General features: G+C 41.6%; 1 protein-coding gene across 1 annotated transcript in view; it reads right to left on the bottom strand.

Annotated features, from left to right (window-relative positions):
- Window positions 1-1,336: 1,336 nt before the first annotated feature.
- The window catches only part of syt3 (synaptotagmin III), a 67,559-nt gene continuing 48,238 nt past the window's right edge, over window positions 1,337-20,657 (bottom strand). Inside the window, exons 8-13 of the mRNA XM_012872121.3 lie at window positions 14,390-14,608; window positions 10,670-10,790; window positions 8,290-8,461; window positions 7,624-7,753; window positions 5,218-5,311; window positions 1,337-4,824 (exon numbers count right to left, since the gene is read on the bottom strand). Coding sequence (XP_012727575.2) covers window positions 5,222-5,311; window positions 7,624-7,753; window positions 8,290-8,461; window positions 10,670-10,790; window positions 14,390-14,608 — 732 coding nt within the window. The 3' untranslated portion in view covers window positions 1,337-4,824; window positions 5,218-5,221. The remainder of the gene's footprint in view (window positions 4,825-5,217; window positions 5,312-7,623; window positions 7,754-8,289; window positions 8,462-10,669; window positions 10,791-14,389; window positions 14,609-20,657) is intronic.

Genomic DNA, 20,657 nt, shown 5'->3' with positions numbered 1-20,657 from the left:
CTGGTTAAATAAAGGAATAATAATAAAAAAGCACCGGTTCTACATTTTGGGCCGTGATGAAGAATTCATGACAAAGTGGCAGAGTAATTAGCAGACTTTATGCAGAGAGAGTCTGCAGGTGGAGCAGCATGTTGATCCCAGCACTCCAGTCATTTACAGCGGCTAATAATCTGATATCCCCACAGCTTTACATTTGATACACTGCCTGGAGGCGAGCGGCTAAAGAAACAGTCGGAAACAGGAGAGTGGATGATACATATCCTTTATTTCCATTATTGTTGCTTCAGCCACGCCGTTACTTACACATTCACCGACATCCTGTGACCTGTCCTGACTGAAACAATCGCCCTCGCTCCAAATCTCACCAATAACCAATAAAAAAGTAAACTTCTTGAATAAATTATATATATATAAAAAAAACAACTGTAATCTGACAAAAGAAGGGAACAAACCAATACTGATAAACACAGCATAAACGTCATTTTCATCATCGTTGTTTTTCTTGACAACAGAGATTTAAACAACTGCTAGGTCTCCATTTAGTCGTCATTAGTAGTATTAGTATCAAGTTCATTGTCAGATTTTGCTTAAAGCATCACTTATAGAATTTTTCATTGCATCAAGTTGACATCATTCGTGTTAATATAAGCATGCAAACATGTTTTCCCCATGACCATTCAGGACTGCACGAACAAGAGAGGACAGCAGGAGAGGGAGGAGAGAGGATGGAGGGAGCAAACAATAAGAAAGACCAGATGGAGGGCTGGAAAAAAACTAAGAGGAGCAGGTGAAGGTAGGGAAAGAAGGAGAGAGCCGGAGAGAATGAGTAATCAGACAGCAATCAGACGGACAGAAACAGAGAGACAGGTCGCTGACGGAGGGAGGAAGAAGCGGGGGGGAATGAGCTCGTTACACCATGAGCTGTGTAGTCTCACACGAGGCAGTGAGACAGGAGCTAAACCAGGCTAACACACAGAGAGGAAGACGGGGAAAGAAGGGGAACCATGGCGCTTCTGGACCCACGTCCTGGTATCGCTGGCTGATCATCCCCTGACTGGCAAATCACACAGAGCATGTGACCTGATTTCCTTCATCCGGAAGTTAGGAGGAAGAAACTAGACCCCCCCCCCCCCCCCCCCCTCTGGAGAACACACTCCTGTGGAAAGGTGTGTTTGTGAGAGAGAGGATTAGAGGGAACACACCGAGCTGCTGTTCTGGTAAAGTTCAGTCGTCTTAGCAGAGACAGCCACGGCTTTCTGGGTCTGTATCCGTTTACAGGGGAAGACATTTCAGCACCCCCCCCCCCCCCCTCCATGTCGGCTCTCTTTCAGGGAGGGGGGGGGGGGGGGGTCTAAAATCGTATGGAAGCCCATATCTGCCACTTGAAAGGAAGAAACACTAACGCCCCATTGCATTTCTAAAATACTACTTCCAGCTTGATTTTCAAGCTCTTGAAGCTAATTTGCTGTTGCTGAAGCTTTTCAGCATCAAGGTCACACACCAAGCAGCTGATACTCAGCACACACGCCTCAGGTTCCACCTTGCCCTCATTTTTCAGGTCATTTCAAATGAATTCTCTGGAACTTTTATTCTCTAGCGCTCACTGTTAGCGTTAGTTTCCACCACCCTGCTCCTTGTCACTATCCGGTTTTGTTTTATATGAAGAGAGGCACCAGACCTGTGATGACCTCCAAAAACAAGACAAAAACAGAGGATTTTCCTGAGGCTATGGGCCTCGCTTTTAAACAGATTTGGCATCCAAAAAGCCTCAATTTAAGACCCAATGAACCGGATCTTTAATTATTAAATTCAATTCAGCCTATTTATAAAGCACCATTTGACAGCACGTCATATCAGGACCTTTTACAAAGTCAGATGTATAAAATCCTCCAGACAGGTTGGTTAAACGTTTTCTACAAGGAAACCCAGCAGATTGCAGCATTCACTCCGTCCTGGACGAGTGTGAAGCCACGGCGGACAGTCGTCTGCATTGTGTTGTTAGCTTTGCTGCAATCCCTCATACCAAGCATGCATGTGGTGACGGTGGAAAGGAAAACTCCCCTTTAACAGGAAGAAACCTGCAGTATAACCAGAAGGTGGGGAGACATAGTTGTGGCCGGGGCTTACAGTTCAAACTAAGCTCTTTACTCACGGTTGGAATTTGTTCAGGACCTGGGACAGTTCCTTTAATAATGAACCCTGTTTTCTTAATATAACTGGCTGTCAGCTGTTGTTGGTTCTTTTTGAAATCTTTATTGGAAGTGTTCATTCTGGGCTGATTCTAAACACATTTTTGATCCTTTAAAATATTCAGAATCTGTCATTTGTTTGATTTTGATTTGTTATAAAAATGTTTAATAAAAAAAGGAATTTAGCCATCAGATGATGATTAAAAGAATGCTGATCATTCTTATCTTTTTCAAAATTCACTTTTTAACTCATTATTCCATTCAAACTCAAAATTAAAACTTGTGAATTTAAGTGCCATATTTGTGACTTGTTAACTAGTCTTTTTAATGTTATTTACGTTTTATACTATCAGGATTTTCAGAGCAAAACATATGACTCTTAAAAACTGTACCTGTTTGTCTTCTTTTTAGTGAACAAACTCATAGTTTGTTCACTCAGAATTTTTAATTATAATTACGCAAAAATTGTTATACTCAAAAATATTACTTTGATTCTCATAATTATTGCATCTATAATTTTGTCTCATAATTAGGACATTTTACCTAATGGTTTTTTCAACTAAAATCCATGACTTCATCTCATAATAATGACTTTCAGTTTTCTAATTATGACGTTTTACCTGATATTTATAATTTGAATTTATTTTCATAACTATGATTTGAACTGCACAAAAAAAGTTGGGATTTTGTTTTGTGATTAGGGTAGAATTTTTATTTTATATCATCATGACTTTCAAACTCAAAACTTTGACTTTTTGACTATATAATCATAAATCTGATTTAAAAGTCAAAATGGTCCCTTTACTATGACTGTTATACAGAACATTATGGGATGCTAATTCCCCATTTTCCTTCCCTTAATATTGGCATAAATGGGCTTCCATACATCTGGTCAATGGCCCATAAATGCCTTTGAATAATTATAAGCAAAATACACCAGCACTTCACCACTTTCAATCCCATCTGATTTTTCCCTCCGACATAGAGCACAGGAATTAGTGAAAGAAATACACGATTAACACACGATTACTTACATCAGGCAAAAGGGTTGGAGAGGAGAGGAGGGCTGACTGGTGACTGGCAGCAGTTTTCAGAGACAACATAGACAATAAAAACTAGCGTCTATCAAAGACGGTGCTTCCCCACCTATAGTGCAATGAGGCACGAGTAGAACACACACACTCACACCCTCTGTCTCTCACACACACACACTCGCACACATTAATTTACCCCCTTTAGAGACACAGAACGAGACAAAGTTTGGCTCCGGAGCAAACTTTTCAGTGCAGATGCCTGGATTCAACGGGAGAGGAAAGAAAAAAGGATGGGGCGTGGGGACGACGGTGAGCACAGATACGTGTCAAACATACACACACAGACGCACACGAGTACAAAACAAACACGCCCACAAACACTGAAACACTCACTGGTAAAAGCAACACAGAAGTGTGTCCTTCTAAAGTCCTGTCACAGACATGATATGGACAACAATTTGATCCGTTGAAGCGTGACAATTACATTTTCTGTTCTTTTCTCTCTTTTTTTTTTTTTTTTTGATTGAGAAAGCAAAACATTAAGTCCTGGAATGATAGAAAAATAACTCGAGTGGTGATACATCCTCCAGAGAGCACGCTCCAAACAGTCCAATCCCAAACGCAGGATTGTGTAAACCTGTGAAAGTCTGGTGGTTTGGTGGGAGAACCGGGAACGGCCAAGTAGTCTGTAATCCATCTGTAAAAACGCCACGGATAAACTCCCCTCCTGACGGATGGATGCCTCCTCCATCACACAGCTGACAGCCAAAGATGATTTAAAAAAATTACTAATGAGTCCCATTAGGACTGAGATGAAGAGCATGAAGAAGAGGGACACGTTTCAAGGTTGCGTAACATGCTGAGACCAATGAGTCCGTCCTCGGTTTTCACTCGTCTGACATCAGTAATGACCCGACGGACGCTGCGACGTCTTCCCTCCGGGCAGAGGCACCCGGGTCTGGCCAGGAGACCCACCCCCACCACCCCCCCGCTTACAGGAGACATATCTTCTCCCTGCCCAGTGCAGCTCTTACTGCACAACCCTTTGACGCAGAGGTTTTCTCTTGATAGTCTGTACAAGTGCACGAAGCTTTGGTCCTGGCTCAAACGACCACTCTATGATGGCTTTCTTTTTTTGTTGGTTTTTTTTTCAAGAGAGAAACGCTCTAGAGTGAACTACTACACATATCTGAAGAGCACATGAACTACACACATACTACAAACTCTGTGTATGCGTGTGTGTGTGTGTGTGTGTGTGTGTGTGTGTGTGAAAGAGAGAGAGGAAGGTGTGTGCCCTACTTGCTAAGTCTGAAATTTACACCTGACATCAGTCCCTGGCGTTATTGTCTGCATGTGTTTGCAATGTGTAGTCTGATGTTCACACCGCAGCTCAGGATGGATGAGGTCCCCCCCCCCCCCCTTCAGCTCAGCAAAGACAGCACAGAAGTTGGACTATTCATTAGCAGAGGCAAAACGGCACTAGCAGTCGGACACTGGCAGCGTCTCCGCGTCTCTCTTGTCTTTGATGGAGAGAATTATTCACAGATGAGAGGAGAGGAAATAAAAACAGGAAAATCTGGAGCTGTAGAGATGATAATGACCTGAGGAAGGAGAGAATAAGGGAGAAGAGGCGGATTAAGCACGCGTGAGACAGTGGGAGACAAGATAATAAATAAACAGCTTGGAGTTTTTCACAAGTCAGTGGTGGTGGGGGGGGGATGCGTTACATAAGGCATAAAATCTAGATTATACAGATGCTGGAGCCTCAGAGCTGCAACATCTGACGACTCCACAGCCTGCGCTTTATCGTGCTCTCACAGTTTGTGTCATGCTTTTTAAGACTCGACTAGATGTCCCCGTGCTAATCGGACCGGAGAGCATCTGCCACACAGCGCTGGACGTGTGCGGGAATTTAAAGAGTCACAGGGAAACGGTGGAGAGAGTCTGAGCTATTTACGGAGTGCTTGGAGCTAATAAACACTGAGGCGACTCACCGTTTTAATCAGAGTGGGGGCTGTCCACCACAATATGCGGCTTAGGGGAGGATGTTGTGGCACTCTTTGATACGAATGTACCGATCGCTTTTTCCTGCAGGGAAAAGTTCATGTTTTAGAATGGAAAACAACACAGAAAATGAAGTTTTTACGTCATTCTTTCACAGCTGCAGGGATCACAGAAGATTGTGACCCTCGGCAGTCATAGGAAAAAAAAAACAGCAGAAATTCATTCAGGCTTTCAGTTTAAGAAATTAAAAGCTATTTATTATCTCTCATTTAGTTATAATATTATTTCAGTTTTAGAACCTTTTACATTTTCTGTATGCATTGTTAGGCTATAAATAATCATGGCAAGTACACGCTTAACAGTTTTAGATATTCTCGTACATATGGTCTTAACTATAGTGTTTTTATACATTTTATTTAATTATTTTTTGCTTATTCTTTATCAGTTTATTTGATCATTCCATCATGCGTTTATGTTTTTACATTCCTGTGTTAAAGTGTTCTATGAATAAAGTTTGATTTAAAATCCTCCAGGATCAGTTATGGCCTGTTAGGAAGTTTTGACAACAACTGCTTTTCCAAACATGCTTAAATTTTGTGCTTGTTTGAATTTATTTAGATTTTCTCTCAGCACACAGGGTAGAATTCTGCAAACAGGTTAGGATCCCAACGTCTTCTTCTTCTTCTGCCGTTTCCCTTTCAGGGTCTCCACAGCGAGTCGTCTTTCTTCGTTTAGCCCTTTCTTCTGCTTCTTCTTCCTTCATGTCGGCTTTAACTCCATCCATCCATCTCCTCTCTGGTCTCCTCAGCTCCAGCCTCAGCATCCTTCTACTAATGTCCTCACCATCCCTCCTCTGCAACACCTCCAACCATCTCAGTCTGACCTCTCTGGCTTTATCTCCAGAACATCTGACATGATCCTGATCCTCTCCATCCTCGTCACTCCCAAAGAGAAGCCCAACATCTTCGTCTCTACTACTCCTGACTCTTCCTCGGTGCCTGACGCCATTTCCCTACATGTTCCAACTTTCTTGGACTCGTTTCTTCGCCTCTTTTCCACACATTCACCTAAATCTTTTAATTGGTGGTGCTGAAGTCTCCAGAACTGATTTTATAGCGACCAGTTTAAGACAGCTGACAAGCCATGTCTCATACCTACAGAGAGGTTATGTAGTCGGCTGTGACAAAGACTGAGCTGAATGGCCTCAATGGAAACACAGAAAGTCTGTTTGTTGAAGTCTAGTCGAGTCATTCAAACCTGAGAATCCTGTATTATCTGTAAAACACGGTGGTGGTGGCATGATGCTGTGGGCTGTTTCACTATCAGTGCTAACGATGCACTAACTGGAAGAAATAATAAAGAAGTGCTTTGTAGCCCCAGCTTAAATTAATAGCTGTAAGGGCTGAAACTCAACAGGACAACAAATGTAAAACCCAGAGTAGTTTAGGACAGATGTCTGCAACATCTGCAGCCTGTGGCTCTTTACACCTTCAGCTTTGGCTCTTACAACTTAGACCAAATATGTGTGGGGAAAAACTGGTCAATATCTCTAAATGTAAAGGTAATTTAAAATTGCTAGCTTTAGGATGCATTTAGTTCTGTAATACATGCATAACTTTACCAGAAAGAAAGACACTAATGGTGTATAGAATGTTTTACTATAAATAAGTGAAGCATCTTTTTCATCTTTTTGATTCCACTGGCTATACAAATCAAATGTCATTAAACCTAAGCATAAAAATACGGTTGATTAAATAATAAAAACTGTTGATCTTTAATTAAAAAAAATTAAACAAGTTTCCTATAGTATACTATAAAAACAGGCTCTTGTTTCAAAGAGATGTGTAACTTTGGTGGCCTTTAATCAAAAAGTGTTTATCTGGACCGATGGCAGAAATGGCTCTGTGGTTGTAAAGGTTGCTGACTCCTGGTTTAGGATTAAACATCAATGCTTCTGGCAGGACCTTCTCTGATCCCTGGCTGGTAAAAGTCCCATCAGGGTTTAACAAACTTCACGTCTTTCTGATTGTGATGGTAGAACCTGACATGGCTGGTTGTCTTCCTCCCTCAGTCTTAAGGTAGATTTTTAGTTTTAGTCAGTAGCCATGTTGTTTTAACCATTTCCTGATGTATGCAGCTCATTAAGTATCTTCATGTAATGTTTTCTCTTGTCTTTCCCATGTTGAAGCTTAGAGAGAAGGGTCTCTGTGTTGTTTAAAACTTATACCTCAGCAAAACAGGACATTTTTTAACTACTAATTAAAAGGTAAGGATTGTATGAATAGATTTTTGCCTCTTGTCAACAGATTTTTCAAATTAAAGTGATAGATGACACTAAATTTCTAAAATATGAATTAGTTTTAATGATTTTTAATCGATCTAGCAGGGGCGCCTACCTCGACCAGCTGATGCCAGTGCTCTATTGGTTTGCGGGGGTTTGCCAGCATGGCCGCCCAGTGTTCCCTCCCGGGACCGTCAGCATCGCTTCCCACTCGACACATGCCTATAACCTCGTTATGACCGATGCTGCCACACACCGAGAGAAGACAAAACAGGACAGATAGAGTTTCACAGGCTTGTTAAAAAGGCAACAATAAAAGGAAGGAAACAGGTTCATTTCTCAAGCGTTGGGGTAGATATTAAATACTAGCTCACAGTCACAGCTTTGGATAAAAGCTTGATATCAACGAGGGAGCGGGCGGACATGCACACCTGTACAGATGTCAAATGCAGCGTCTCCACAGAATAATGGGGAGGCGGCGCATTTCTGCACAAACACATAAAAGCCGCCAAGTGATGCTGCAAGCGACTGTGAGATAAACATTGGCAGGACCGCACGTCTTCCTTCACCGTTAGCATAAATCATGCTTATTCATGAGCCGCCCATCTATGTAAAACAGGGGGGGGGGGGGGGCTGTCGTCGTGTTCAACACCGGCCCCAAAAATCAACAGCATGCTGCGTGCACACAGACGTTTGATAAACAGCTGCTTCCCGTAACGATGAGGCGGCTGTGAAAGCGCCCGGAGCGTGCAGCGGCAGAACGGCGCCTCGACCCGCTCACCAATCATAATCCATCACTGCGATGATGATGGAAACGCTCTCTATGTTCTCGTTGGGGATGTCAAACACCAGCGCCTCGTTGTACGTGGGATTCAGCGTGTTCTTCTTGATGGAGGTCTTCCTCTTTTTTAGCCGCCGCCCGTCACATATCAGGGAGGCCTTCACGTACGGGTCTGAGACGGGAGAGAAAGCTGGAATTAGGAGGAGCGAGGGAGGAAGAGGCAGACGCACAGAGCGTGAGATAAGGGTTCACACATATCTGCATCTGTCACACATGGAGGCTGTCCAGAATGGAGTCGCTGAGGCAAAGCTGGATTAGGAACACAAAGGGGAGCGGCGGAACCGGTCGGATCCCTTCGGTTAGTGACGGCGGCCGGGAACAATCACCAGCATCTGCCATGTCTGCATCTCATGATGCTCCTAAATCTCGCTGAGATCAATGAGGCAATAATAGCAGCACGTGGACATAATCGGTAGATGTGCATAACAATAAAACACGTCCATCTGATGCATTGTTTGTTTTTTTCCAGTTCTTATTGCGCCATTTGTTACCTTTCTGCAGACGAGTTCAGCTACGTGAGCAGCAAGGAGAGCCGTGAAGATCCTGCAACGTCGCACCAAGCCGGCAACAGCGTGGAGGAAGCAAACCCAGAGTTTGCATGAGAGTAAAAGTATTCACACGCCTTGATCTTTTTCAGCCACAACATTCAATTTGTTTCATTTTCCAGGATACACCAGCACAGAGGAGTCAACGGGGAATGACTTTATATGTCAATTAGAAGTGGAAATCTGAAAAGTGTGGCAAGCATTTATTTTCAACCTTCTTAAATTTGATACTATAGCACAGACGATTACTTTTAGGAGGTACGCTCTCCTGTTTCTGCACTGAACCAAAAGTAAGTAAAGATTTCTTGAAATTAGTGTATTTTTTATTTAAGCGGTTAAATAAGACTATTTGCCAATGGAATAAGATCTTTTGGACTAAAATAGGAACAATTAATCTCCATTATCTTATTTCAGGTGCAGGGTATCTAATTATCTTAATTTAGGGGTAAATATACTCATTCCATTGGCAGATAGAGTTATTTAACTGCTCCAATCAAGGTAAAATACCTTAATTGGAGCAGTTGGAGTAAAATTACTTTTAATTATTTTTTGCAGTGATGCCTCAGAGGTTTGTTTCAGAACAGTGAAAAATGGCATCTTGAAGATCGAGGAACACAGAGTCAGGGATAAACGTTGAATTAATCGAGTTAGCTCTGGAGGAGCTGCCTAGATCCACAGCTCTGGTGGAAGAATCTCTCACCAGGACAACAAAACATTCAGTAAATCTGACCTTTATGGAAAAGTATCAAGAAGAAAGCCGTAAGACGTCCTGATTGCAGTTCTTCATAAGTCATAGAGAGGATGCACCAAACACGTGGAAGAAAGTTAAGACCTATGTTTAATGGGCGGGCTGTAACTGCACAGGACAACACCGCACATTACCCTGAAGGCAGCATCCCAGCTGTATAACATAGTGGTGGCAGAATCATGCTGTGGGGATGATAGTCAGAGAGCAATGGAGCTAAATAAAGCCAATCTTAGAAGAAAACCAGCTAGAGGTGACAAAATAAATGTGGAGGTTCACCTTCCTGCAGGACAAAAACCCTAAAAACACGGCCAGAGGCTAAATGTACAAAGAGAGACCCTTCAAATTATTCTGTGTGGCTTCTCTTGTTGCTAAGGAAAAAACAATTAAAATCTGCTCAAGATAAAAAAAATGTGCATCTACCATCATTTAGAGATTCCTTCGTTACACCCTAACCCTTGTCACATCGTCCTAAGTGTCTGGTAGAAGGAAACTGGACTTCTTCTCTTGTTTCTTGAAGATGTTTCTCCTCTCATGAAGAAGACCATCACTGTGACTGAGCTTCAGCTATTTTACACTAAATAATGGCCAAAAGCTTCAGGCGCAGCTGCTGGAGGGAAACCCTGAAGAGTTGACTCAGTAGGGGGGAACAGACATGCACACCACACTTTTAAGATTGTTATTTGCATTTATATAGAAAAATCTAGATTTTCCTTCTACTTCACGATCCTGCAGAACCTTCCTTGATGTGTCAAAGAAATTTCAATAAACTACAATCCAACTTGTGCCTGTAAGTGAAGAAGTGGGTGTAGACTTAATGAGTGGTGTCTAAATGAAAGTGCAACGTGTCATTGCGTCAGATTATTATTAGCTGATGAGGCTCCAAATGCCTCCAAACTGCGCTGAGATTGCCAGCAAAGCCGAGACCAGCAGCAGTTCCTGGCTTCCTGTCCCATCCCTCCTGTAAACGTGTTTCCAGTCAGACCTTGGCTGGAGGTGCGGCAGCAGCAGAGACGTGTGATTTGTTCACCTGAGAAACCCGTCAGGTCCATGGCTTTGAGGTTGGTGGCCTTGATGACTGTGGCGGTGAGTCTGCCTGCGGTGGGCAGGTAGCACAGCGAGAAATTAAGCTCCCCGAGATCAGCCTTCTCCTGCAGATAAACACACCAGGAGGAGAGAGACAGATTACGCTGGAGAAAACAGCCACAGACACGCATGCCGTGCTTTCCCGTGAAAAGAGCTGCATCTGTGACGGCAGGAACTGAATCACACCAATAATCCGTCCACGTCCCCGACTGTAGAAAACTGTAGAAAACTGTTATTCACCTCCATTTGGATTTTTTCGTATCCTTTCCCCCTCTTCCATCAGTTATAAAATCTCTGCTGTTCAGGTCACCCCGCCGTCCGATGGCTCCGAGTCACACAAATCAATATTTGCCCAAGTGAAACACTATTTAATATATTAAACTCCGATGCCAAAAATGTTAAAGCTTTGCTCTGTCTAATTTGCTAATAGCCTCCTATGAATATTTCATATAAATCTATCTGGACGTAAAGCAATCTAAAGTTTGGATTGGGCCAGCAGAGCCGTTCCAGTAATCTATACGCTCTCTCTTAAGATGATTTTTCACACAGCCAGACTTTTAATGAATCTATCCTGCAGCCAGACTGCTTTCTATACACAATGCTCCTCACAGAGCAGAAAACAGTAAATTTAGCATCACAATCCCAGCATGTCAATGCTTTTGACTCAACTTGAATCAAAGCCATGCGAATGAATCAGAAGAAAGAGGAACGATCGCATTTTAAATTAAAGCTAAAATGTTTTAATGCTGTGAGGAGGAAGATGCCTCTGACGAGTTTAACGGACTCTGTGTGTGTGATGGTAATCACAATTAAATAATGATATTAAAGATTAAAAAACAAGTGGAAAAGACCATAAATACAGTATATTGAGTTTCGGTCTGTTGAACTGTTTGTCTTGGTTTTCCATAAGAAAATCTAATACTTTGAAAATAACCTGTTGAATGAAGATTTAAAAAAAATGCAAATACTAATTATATTTATTTTTTCCTCAGTAAGAAACCCGCTAGTTTGGTGTAACAAATGACCGTATTTACTATGGCAGCTGCTGTTTATTTAAGTGTTTATTTCTATGGCGCTGATTCTAAGCCTATGTTGTCTTTATGTAAAATAAAATATATATTGAGAAATATATAGACAGTTCCACCCAGTAATACAGTTGTATTCAAAGTCAATGATATACATTTGAAATTGATCTGAGGTTTAACACAATGCAACCAGGTTCAGTTTATTATTCTAACTGCTTAAAAGGTTTTCTATCGACTTATTGACTGCAGCATTCACTCCTCCTGAAAGAGCGTAGAGCCACAGTGGACAGTCGTCTGCATTGTTGATGGCTTTGCAGCAATCCCTCATACTGAGCATGCATGAAGCGACAGTGGAGAGGAAAACTCCCCTTTAACAGGGAGGAGAACCTCCAGCAGAACCAGAACCAGGCTCAGTGTGAAGTTTCAAGTAGACAGAGCTGACGCACAGCAAAAAAGAAACATAGATGCACTGAACCAGGAGTACTTTCAATGTTTAACAGAAAGAAAGGCTTAATGGCAGCAGTAGCTCCTTCAGTGGCTTCCTCATGGAGAAAAACACAGCTAAACATTTCAAATCAGCACTAAAACACAGTGTAATCTGGATTTATTTATACATTGTTTATGTAGTCAGCGTCATTTTTGGACTTTAGGTTTAGCTTGGATAAGGGTTAATAATTATTGCAAAACCTTTTTGGTTCCGGCGTTGCCCTGGGGGAGCTGTTAGGCTCTATGTGCCGTGGTTCTGTGTACGCTGCTTTGCTGTTTGAGTGAAATGATGAAGCTAAAAGAGTTTCAGCTGCAGCTATTCTTCCCATGCAGCCTGACAGACTGGAGAAGTTACCAAGCAACAAATAAGGGTTACAGCAGCACCTAACAGAGTTAGGGCAGCAATAGCTCCTTCTGGTGCTGTGTCCAGGAGAGAGACAGGAAGCAAAACATTTTATATGGATCGATCTTCTGACCAAATCTCTATGGTCTATGGTTGAACTAATTTAATATCCTTTGTTTTTTACTGACTTTTGTGAAACCAGTCCTGTTTTAGTCTGTTTTCTACAGGAGCCCCGAAAGGCAACAAACATTTCTCATCACCATGAAATCAATTAATTTATTAATTAAAGATTTTTTTGTGCAATTTATGGAAGAAATCTTTTTTGTCTTTTAAGTTTTTAAGATTTTTCTTTACCTATGATGAAAATTTGAGGCTCAATTTTCCAAGCAGTTGTTTTTGTAATACATGTTTCTGCCACAAGAGGCACTAGACGTAAGCGGATAGTCAAGGGCTACATCGAGGTAACACTTTAAGCTCCTTTGTCACTTCATACCTCCAGTTGGTAGCAAAGACGTATAATTTCATCCCAGCCGACTTTTGTTTCAGACCAAATCGTTTTAAACCACCATGTATCGCTTAATTTATCTCGACATTTGGGTACCTTGATGAATTCTAAAGATAAATAATCATGATGTGTTTAGATCTCTGCTATAATTTAACTTAATTGTATACTGTTTTGTTTTGTGAGGATTTGATATAAACCAAGGTTTTCCATTATCCTTTGTGAAAGTTGTATGAAACGTTCATGGGAATTATTTGATGGCGGTCAGAAAGTGTCACGTACTGTAATGGGCTCCTTTGTCCAACATGAAAATACATAAACATAAAATAGCTTCAATAAATGAGATGGTATATTCTAAATGGATAAACATATTTCAGGTTAAGGGTCCACCCTCTGCTCTATGCACCTACAGGGGGCATCAGGCTTTTCAGTTCTTGCTTTTCACACGGAAATAATTCAGTTGTGGTTTATATGAGGTTGATCTGCAAAATGTTTTACCAAATCAAAAAGTATTAGCATTTATAAAAAGCTAGCATTTGAGGGCTAACACACCCAAAAAGAGTCTTACATAAAATTTAAAAACCTAGAATCTTCAACTGAAAAACAAAGTTTTAATCTACAAATGTTTAGATCTTCCTTAGGGGGAATTTCTTGGACATGACTGCCACAAACAGTGTTATAATTCCGGTTTTATTTTGGTGGAAGAGCGTCTTTAGTCATAATGAAGCTAAACAAATACAACTACACAGACAAAAGAACCAGATTTTACCAAGGAAAACTCAGAGGAAAGGAAAATTAAATTCCCCCTCAGCTCGGCTACATCACACCAACATGATTCCTTCATCATAAAATGTCCACTTTTCTATTTTTCTTTATATTCCACAAATCATTTTCAGCAGTGCAGGATGTTGTGAGCCGACTATAAAATACAGGAAACATAAACCTTGATCATTTTATGCATGTTTAGTTTTAATCAAAGTATTTTGTTAGATTCTATAAAACAAATTAGGAAGACTGTTGTCAGGAAACCCAAAAATAAACTATAAGAAGCAGGAATCCTGCAGCCGCTGGACTGACCCTGGTGTAACTAAGAGTTGAGGCTGTTTGAGTTAAAATTTGCTTACTGGCTTTACTTACAACTTTACAACTTTACAGCTTTACTGCTCCCAAAGTTGCTTGACTATTAACCTGAAGCGTTTATCTGTTATGCGTTAACACAAAGCGTACAGCGGCCAGAATTAGGCACAGAGTCCCTTCAGTTTTCAGATCACATCAACACTGAGTGTGTCTGGTGGCTCTGCGTCTTACCGCGGTGCCCTCCACGATGTCCCTCCAGATGGGTTTGTCCCCGCTGCCCTCGCTGAAGTCCAGCAGGTTGTCCACCACCACCTGGCCGATCAGGTCGTGTCTGGAGAAGCGGTCGAAGTCGTACACAGAGAAATGCAGCTTCCTGGAATGTAGCTCGTTCAGCGGCACGCCGAACTGGAACGTCTCGTTGAACACTGGGTTTAAGGTCTTTCTGTGGACCTGAGGGACAGACGCAGTCTGAGTTAATGTCCTGGGTCACGCCGGGTGTCCATGCACAGGCTGCACCTCAGGGCATGGGCCAATGTAAAGGACGTTTAGAGGACGTACGAGGCGACGCTTCTATAGCCTGTCATAGACTAGAGCAGGGATGGGCAACTTCCATGATAAAGAGGGCCACATTTTTTTTCAGCACGTCCATTGGAGGGCCACATGACCACGCACTTCAAATAATTGGATATGAAAGACGCTACAAATTATTCTCAATACGAACAAATTTTAGATGAATTTATATCTGTATGTTTACTGCACCAACATATAACTATTTTCTGCATATAAATGCATTTTAATATGTCCTTAAGCAAAAGACAAACCGTTTGCTTTAAAAAAATTTGCAAAAAAGGAATTTAAACTCCATATCAATGCATTCAGGAGCATGGGACATTTCAAATTTACAAGGAAAGAGGCATAAAACGGCACAGAACTTAACTCAAACAATAATGTGTCTGTCCAGAAACTGTGTGGGCTTTCTTACAATACTGAATGCTCTATAATTGTATTTCTGTTACTTTTTGATTATGCACATCTGTTAGCTTTTTATTCTGAAAAATCTAATGTCCCATGCTCATGAATGCACCATAGCTTTCTGACGCTCACGAATGCATCACACTGGTCTGTGAACGCGGTGCTGCACGTTTGATCTTCTGCTTAAGACAAAGCTTTGCAGTTTAAAAACTCACGTCGGCTCTCACGGTTTATGTTGTGTGTGAATGACAAGAGACCAAAAAAAAAATTTCCCCATGTCCATACTTCTTCCCATTTTGTCTGACAAATGTGACTTTCTCGTCAAGTTTTCCCTTTATGCCACTGCTAGTGGCCAGGGCTCTTGACTTTCTTTCTCGCTGTTGCAAAGCGGCCCATGCCCGCTATTGTTTGGGTACGGCCCCCTATCGGTCAAAAGTATAATTACAATTTATTTATTTTTTTTAATTTTTTTTATCATTATTAAATTATTATTAATCTATTCGCGGGCCGCACTGAGTGATGACGAGGGCCGTGTGCGGCCCCCGGGCCGCCAGTTGCCCATCCCTGGACTAGAGGAACATACAAATTCAACAGAAATCAGACATTTTTCTCTTTGGGGATTTCCGTGTATTATATGAATAATATAGACCAGATAACTATAAAACAGAGATCTAGATTTATATAAAATAATGGAAGAAACAAGTATAGCCTTGCAGCTTCCATTGTGTTTAGAGGAAAAGTAGCAGCTAGATGTCGCTGATCAAATGCAATTGAAGTATTTTGACACGACGCTGCTAAAGAGCCAACAGACGCATGTTAGCAGAATGCCATGATGGAGAGATGACAGCAACAACCTCAGCATTCAGCAGCAGCTGCTGCTGCCCATCAATCTGACAACGACATTTTGAAATCTAGATTTCTCTACGCAGAACAATTATCACCAAGAGGAAAACATTTAAGAGAACCGCAGGTCTCCCCAGTAGTCGATGTCTCAGCAAAGTCCTCCCCCCCCCCCCCCCCCCCCCCCCCCCCGAGGTCAGACCGAGCAACGTCCAGAGAAGCTGGTAGCGTGACTCCTTCCTTTGTTCCTTCCTTCCTTAATAATAATAATAATAATAATAATAATAATAATAATAATAATAATAATAATACATTGGATTTGTAATGGACTTTATATTTATACAAATCTCAAAGTGCTAAAGTGCTCCTTCCATTTGTCCTTGGTTACTTTCCTCATCCTTCTTCTCATCCTTACCTCTTTCTCTACATTCTTCCTTGTGTCCTTCTTTCCCTTCTTGAGCCTTTCCCTGTTTAACCCTGTGCAACCATTCTTCTGCCCTTCCTTCTCTAAGTCCTGCTTCCATTCTTAAATTGTTTCCTTTACACCAATAATACATAGTGAGTCTGTGTCAGTCACTGTGGTGGAGGTTTCATGATTTGGGATTGTTGGGACATGCTGCATTTACTATGTTCAATTATTTTTTTTCTGTATACTCTGTATACAGAAGTATTCAATAATATAATCTAAAGCCAACTTCTTGTAGCTTGACCCAAACTGTGTCACCAACACAGCAGATATCAACAACAGCGTTGGAAAAATAAAGAAATTAGCGTTTTGCAATGATCCATTCAGAACAAAGACGTTAACCTGACTGATTTTTTTAAACTAAAAAGATATATTCAGTTTGCCTTAAAGTAGCACAGAGGTCACATTTATTATATTGGTACCTGAGATTGTTGAGGAAAGTTCTAACCTCTACGCTGATGAGGAAGAGGTCTTTGAAAAATTTGTATCAAAAATTATACATAAATGATGTGATATTGTTTTTAAATAATATTTCATCTTGAATAATAAAATGATTTTACTGCAGTAAGAAAAAAAACCTGATGCTCTAACTTCCTGCCATTATAGTATTACTGCCCTCAGCAGTTATTACAAAGATATATATAAAGAGAGACATATCTAGACCCGCCTTCTCTCATTCTTTAATAATTACCTCCGGACAAGAGTCCTAATGAATGCAGTATAACTCAAGCAGGGTGCGTGCTGAATATAATAATAATTGCACAGTAACTTGAGAGCTGCATTGTATGGCCTCAAAATAAATAATAATTTTGACGTGTGAGTCTTTCCATCAACTCATTTGTTGCAGCGCCATAAACGAGCCAAGGTTGCTCATAGATGCAAATAACTCACCAGGCTTTTAGAGGAAATTTAGCAACTGTTTTATGAAGATACATTTCAAAGCGTCACATATTTCACCATTTTCTCTCCAACTGAGAAACATAGAAAAACAGAGGAGCGAACTATTTCCCTCAGATTTATGTGTTTGGAAACTTGCTGGGAGAAGGGATTGCTTTCAGACGTTCAGAGTCAGTTTTCATTGCTCTGGTGATTGATTTAAATATTCAACAAGTGTTTGCTTTCTCCTTTCTCGCTGCGTACTTTTTCTTTCGTTTTGCCCGTAATGAAACACAAACCTCCCCTCCAGTTTTCTCCACAACATTTTAGAAAGGTACAAGGCATCATCGACCAGAGACCCACCCATGATGAAGGAATAAGCTGTGTCATAATTTTCCCTTATTCAGTCTGAGGTGATAATGATGTGCCTGTATGCTGTAGATGAAGGCAGAACCTGTATTAGTGAAGACAGGCCTAAACAACAGGAGGAAAGTCCCACAAAGACCAAAACGGCTCAAAATACAGTCAAGGTGATACCTGAGAAACTGTGAAATTCTGTTTCCCAAAATGTTTATTTTTTGTATTTTTCTTAGATTAAAGGGAAAAATTGCACCTCTTTGACAAATTGCAGGAAATAAAAAGCATCAGGAACCTAAAACCTGGTTTGTTCATTATGGGTTGAGTTTGGACAGAGCACTAACTCGGGTCCAGGTACGGGTTTGTGTCTGAATATTTCATAGATTAGAGTTAAATGGATTAACAAACAGGAGAAAAAAAAAAAGAATAATTTTGGAGTACAAAATGAGCAACAAAGCAACCAAAGTTCAATGGAAAACTTTAAAAAACCTTCAGAGAGTCCAACTAGTGATCAAGACTTTCTTTCAAAGAACAACAGAAAGTCTGGGTGGTTTTTTAGAAAGAGCATCAAAAGAAAACTGGATGACTTTTGCACAGTCGTTTCTGTCTCTTATTCCTTACTTTCCTATTTTATATTTTTACCTTTGCGTGACGGCACACTTTGACTTTCCCGTCCCTTTGCTGCTGCTACACCTGAGTTTCTTACTGAGGGACAATAAAGGACATTTCTGTTCTATTGCACATGCTGAAATTATCCTTGAGCCGTGCATTTAAACCTTAACCCACTGGCTGACCTTATTCCTGTGCCAGGTGGATAAAAGTGAATTTCTCTATTCCGTTTTGGACAGAACAATCAAATGAAATCCACTGAATTGAAACAGGGACCTTAAAGGTGCGGCTTTTCATTCCTGTGGACGTTTACAGTCTGGATTTTATGTAATTTTACTCAAAGCTTCTTCACTTTTCTGCAGATCAAGTAAAACGGACTATTTTCGACTAAGAAGCTAAGTCTGACCAATAAGTTTGAGGCTTTCGTTTGTAAATTTGTCCTGAGCCTCGTCTACCTTTAGACTCAAACATTTCCTATTTCCGGATAAACTGGTGGGATTAATTTGCAGCGAGGGCCTTTGATATAAATCGTGTTGAGCAGCAAAGCGTGTAATAATTAAAACGTGACACACAGACGGCTTTCTGAACAACTTTTGTCGCTGGCTGAGCGACTCTGTCAATCCAGTTTATTAGCACTTGATGATCACTTGTTAGCCTTGGATTAAACGTGCGTCTGACGGAGACGCGGCGGGTTTAGAAATCAGAACACAAGCCGCTCCGAACATCTTCTTTTCCTGAGCCAGCGTCAGTTCCTTTAGTCACAATCAGCCGAGCGGATAAAAGGCCTCCAAATATGAAAGGTGTAAAATTTAAATGTTAATGAGGGTGTGATTGAAATTAAACAATCAGACACACTTCAAACAAAAAATGGAAGCCACATTATGCAAATCAGGAAAGCATTCATGCTTTTCAAAGGCTGAGGGGGCTTTTGTTACAGGCAGGAGACAGTCGCACAAAGAGGAAGCAGTGGGGAGCGTTTTCCAGCGGCTACAGCTTCACCGGCGTTTGGAGCTTCAGCTTTTCCCTCTGTCCCACTTCTGTGACTTTCCCTCAGCCTTATTTATGCTCCTCAGAAGCACGTCTGGAACATCACCACCATATATCACATTTGTTAGTAGTTATATTGAGCTTTTCCACAGAGGATGGACAGGACGGGGAGATGTTGTTTTTTTCTGGAGCAAAAGGTTCTTTTTCTGATACAGAACATCCTGAAATGTTCCCAAATATTTACACAAGCCGGGTGGGAATTATTCGCAGACAGCTGGGGGAGGGTTCCATTTTATTTAGTTTTTCTGAATATGAAAACACTCCAGGAAAGCTTTTTCTTGTTATGCTTTAATGTCTGCCATCTGTACAGATTACAATAAACCAACCATTGTGGGGTAAAGCTGCTAGTCATGGTTACTGCAGCAGCAGACCTGCAGCATGTTCCCAGGTCCGGTCCTGGAACGCTAATTTCCTGCAAGGTTTAGATGCATTCCACCTCATCAGCATGTCGTTCACCTCTGCAGAAGCCTGGTAACCATCAGCCAATCATTCGCTACCCACCAGACACCGTGGCAGGTGTGCAATTTGGACTGGGGAGGCGTTTTGAATTTGTACAACGGACAATGTGCCAAAGCAGGTGCTAGAGTGCTACAAATGCCATTTTAAGTAGAAGATAAACGAAACAGCAACGTGGTGTTACATTAGCGGAGGAAGGTTGCCGGAAGAAGGTGGCGGGCTTTCTCAAGGTGAACAAAGGAATGCAACAGAACGACAAAGGCGAATTACGTGACGAATTACGTTTCTGAAATGTTAATTAACCTGTCAATTAACATTTCAGAAACATAAGACCATAGCTGGATGCCCAGCTGATGGAGCTAGCAGAAAACTCTAGTTAACTGTCTGAACGACCATCCCCTGGTTGCTCCCACCGCAGCAATCAGCAGATGTTTTCAGAGACTCAGTCTAAACGCAGAGCAGAGGCCACAGCCCTGACACACCTGGAGAAGGACAACACCTGGAAAAGGACAACACCTGGAGAAGGACAACACCTGCGTGGGGATGCTGTTAGGGGACTTCTGCCTTTAACGCTGTTATTCCTCATTAACCGGTAAATAAACCCATGGCCTGGGCAGCTCAGGGGGGATTGTGGATTTCCTCAGGACCAGACCACAGACCGTCTGGGTGGTAAGTTCACGTCCTTTACCCTCATTCTGGACACAGGGAGACCCCACAGGTGTGTCCCATTCAGTATACCCCCATAACCGCTCCCCATTTACTCCTCCAACACCACGTGATGTCCTGAGGACACCACCGCTGTAGGTCTGAGTTCTGATAACAATAATGATCCGACACAGAGGAGGTCCAGCACTGTGGGAAAAACAACCTGGACCT

This window comes from Fundulus heteroclitus, chromosome 16, assembly GCF_011125445.2.
Source record: "Fundulus heteroclitus isolate FHET01 chromosome 16, MU-UCD_Fhet_4.1, whole genome shotgun sequence".
Lineage (NCBI taxonomy): Eukaryota > Metazoa > Chordata > Actinopteri > Cyprinodontiformes > Fundulidae > Fundulus > Fundulus heteroclitus.
Note: the sequence above shows the minus strand (reverse complement) of the source record. Positions and strands in the feature narration are given on the sequence as shown.